Genomic DNA, 1,915 nt, shown 5'->3' with positions numbered 1-1,915 from the left:
TCTGCGGCCCAAAGTTAAAAACTGTTGTTCTTTTGAGGCACTCAAGATGGCGCTCGCTGCAGCCCAATTATGGCCCATAGGTCAAAAATCTCTGCTTTAACCAACCCTACTGAGAGGAGAAATATACCGAGCCGAACGAGACGACTGTAAATGAGAGCTGCTGTTTTGTCAGACAAATTTATTTTAATTTAGAAGCCTTATCAACACAGACTGGCTTCATTCACTTCCTCCACTGCTGTATGCTAAAATAACTAGCAAACACTGCGCAGAAAGTCGACGTCGTTTAAAACTCCGCCTTCTGTTTGCTGATTGGCCCAGGTAAAATAAACTACAAGCAGACACTGCGCAGAAAATTGACGTTCTCTTCTCTGATTGGCCCGGCTAAAAATCTGCCAGCGAAATCCTTGTCAGTGGGAGAAGTCCCAGACGGGAAACTAGAATTGAGCGGAGCTGCGTAGGAAGGCAAGGGCCAGGCTAACATTTATCTATCTATGAACAGAAAGATACTTTATTGATCCCTTGAAGAAAATGTTAAATAACAAACACCCATAATGAAAATAATGATTTATTTTAATTAATTTTCTTATTTTAGTTTAAACATCTCAACATAAGCCAGACAAGCGATGTACAGCAGTGACATTTCAATAAAACACATTAAAACAAAGTTGAAATGTGAATAAATAAATGAATTATCATGAAATAGTTCATGCAAACATTATTTTAAAAAACTGCTAGTGCTACTCAGTGTCTTTAAGTTTGATGTTTTCTCTGAAAATGTGTGAAAAAAACACATTTCTGTATCGGAAGAAGTGTTTGAGTGCTTTTAGAAGTGACTCGTGTGTGTTTTTAAGAGCGAACGCTACCTTCTGAGGTGCATTAATGACTCCTAGACTGTATCCAAACTGCAAGGACCCCAGAGCAGCTGTGAACACGGCCACAATCAGCGTTCCTGTTATTTGCTGCAAGTGTAAAAAGATAGAAGTTTGACTAAAAGTTCACTCTCACACAAACACACACACACACACAGAGACATGAGCAAACACAAACATTAATCAGCACATACACTAGTCAGAACACAGGTTTTCCACAAACAAATAGAAATGAATACAAATATTTTGTTTGTAAAAGATTACTAAATACATTTATATTCAGAAACTTCCCAAAGACGTGTAAAGTTTAATTTCTGAAAGAGATCGTACCTTTCCAGTCTCCATGATGGACCCAGACTGGTAATGATCAGTAAAGATCACACAGTGTCCACTCACTAATCGACTGACTCACGCATGCATGCACACACACACACACACACGCACGCACACACACACGAACACACCTCTTACACATGATAAAAGCAGCTATCTTATCCTGCTTCAACAAACTTGAATAAATTTGTTTTTTTAAACTAAAACATGATTGAAAACGATGTAAAACATCACAGTTTTTATGTTGTATGTATTTACATTTGTATTTACATTTTATTCAGTGTTAAAACTTTTATTGGTGGTAATATTTTTTTAAATTAATAGTAATGAAAATGTATTTCTCTTTATTTTAAGTCTAATTTGCTCATACATATATCAATGACAGTTCATTTTCCTTACTTGGTTTTTACCCACTGCGTACAAGTGTGTGTGCGTGTGTGTTAATAATAAACTGGAGTGTACAAAGTCTGAGGGGGAAAAGCTGATAGAAATGTGCACACTCCGGCAAAAATAAAAGGGGAAAAAAAAGAAAAAAAGGCAGATTTTAATAATGTTAATCTCGTTTATTTCTCTCTTCCAGCATCATTTTCTTAAAAAAAAGAAAAAACAACAAAAACCAAAGAAACCCCAAAACAGGATATCAGTAACGCTCTTTGAAAATGAAGAAAACACAACAGAAATAGAACAAAGAGTTATCAGCAGTTTCATCTTTA

The 1,915-nt window shown here is 36.0% G+C and overlaps 1 protein-coding gene across 1 annotated transcript; it reads right to left on the bottom strand.

The window, feature by feature from the left end:
• Positions 1 to 863: 863 nt before the first annotated feature.
• On the bottom strand, positions 864 to 1,497 carry LOC106511346 (solute carrier family 2, facilitated glucose transporter member 4; the record flags this gene model as incomplete). Its single annotated transcript, XM_014000100.1, is given in 2 exon segments — positions 864 to 959; positions 1,200 to 1,497. Coding segments are annotated over 2 exon segments (111 nt in total), but the record flags the coding sequence as incomplete, so codon positions are not given.
• Positions 1,498 to 1,915: the final 418 nt, after the last annotated feature.

Source organism: Austrofundulus limnaeus, unplaced genomic scaffold (assembly GCF_001266775.1).
Source record: "Austrofundulus limnaeus strain Quisiro unplaced genomic scaffold, Austrofundulus_limnaeus-1.0 Scaffold2705, whole genome shotgun sequence".
NCBI classification, from domain to species: Eukaryota; Metazoa; Chordata; class Actinopteri; order Cyprinodontiformes; family Rivulidae; genus Austrofundulus; species Austrofundulus limnaeus.
This window is presented reverse-complemented; position numbering and strand designations above follow the sequence as displayed.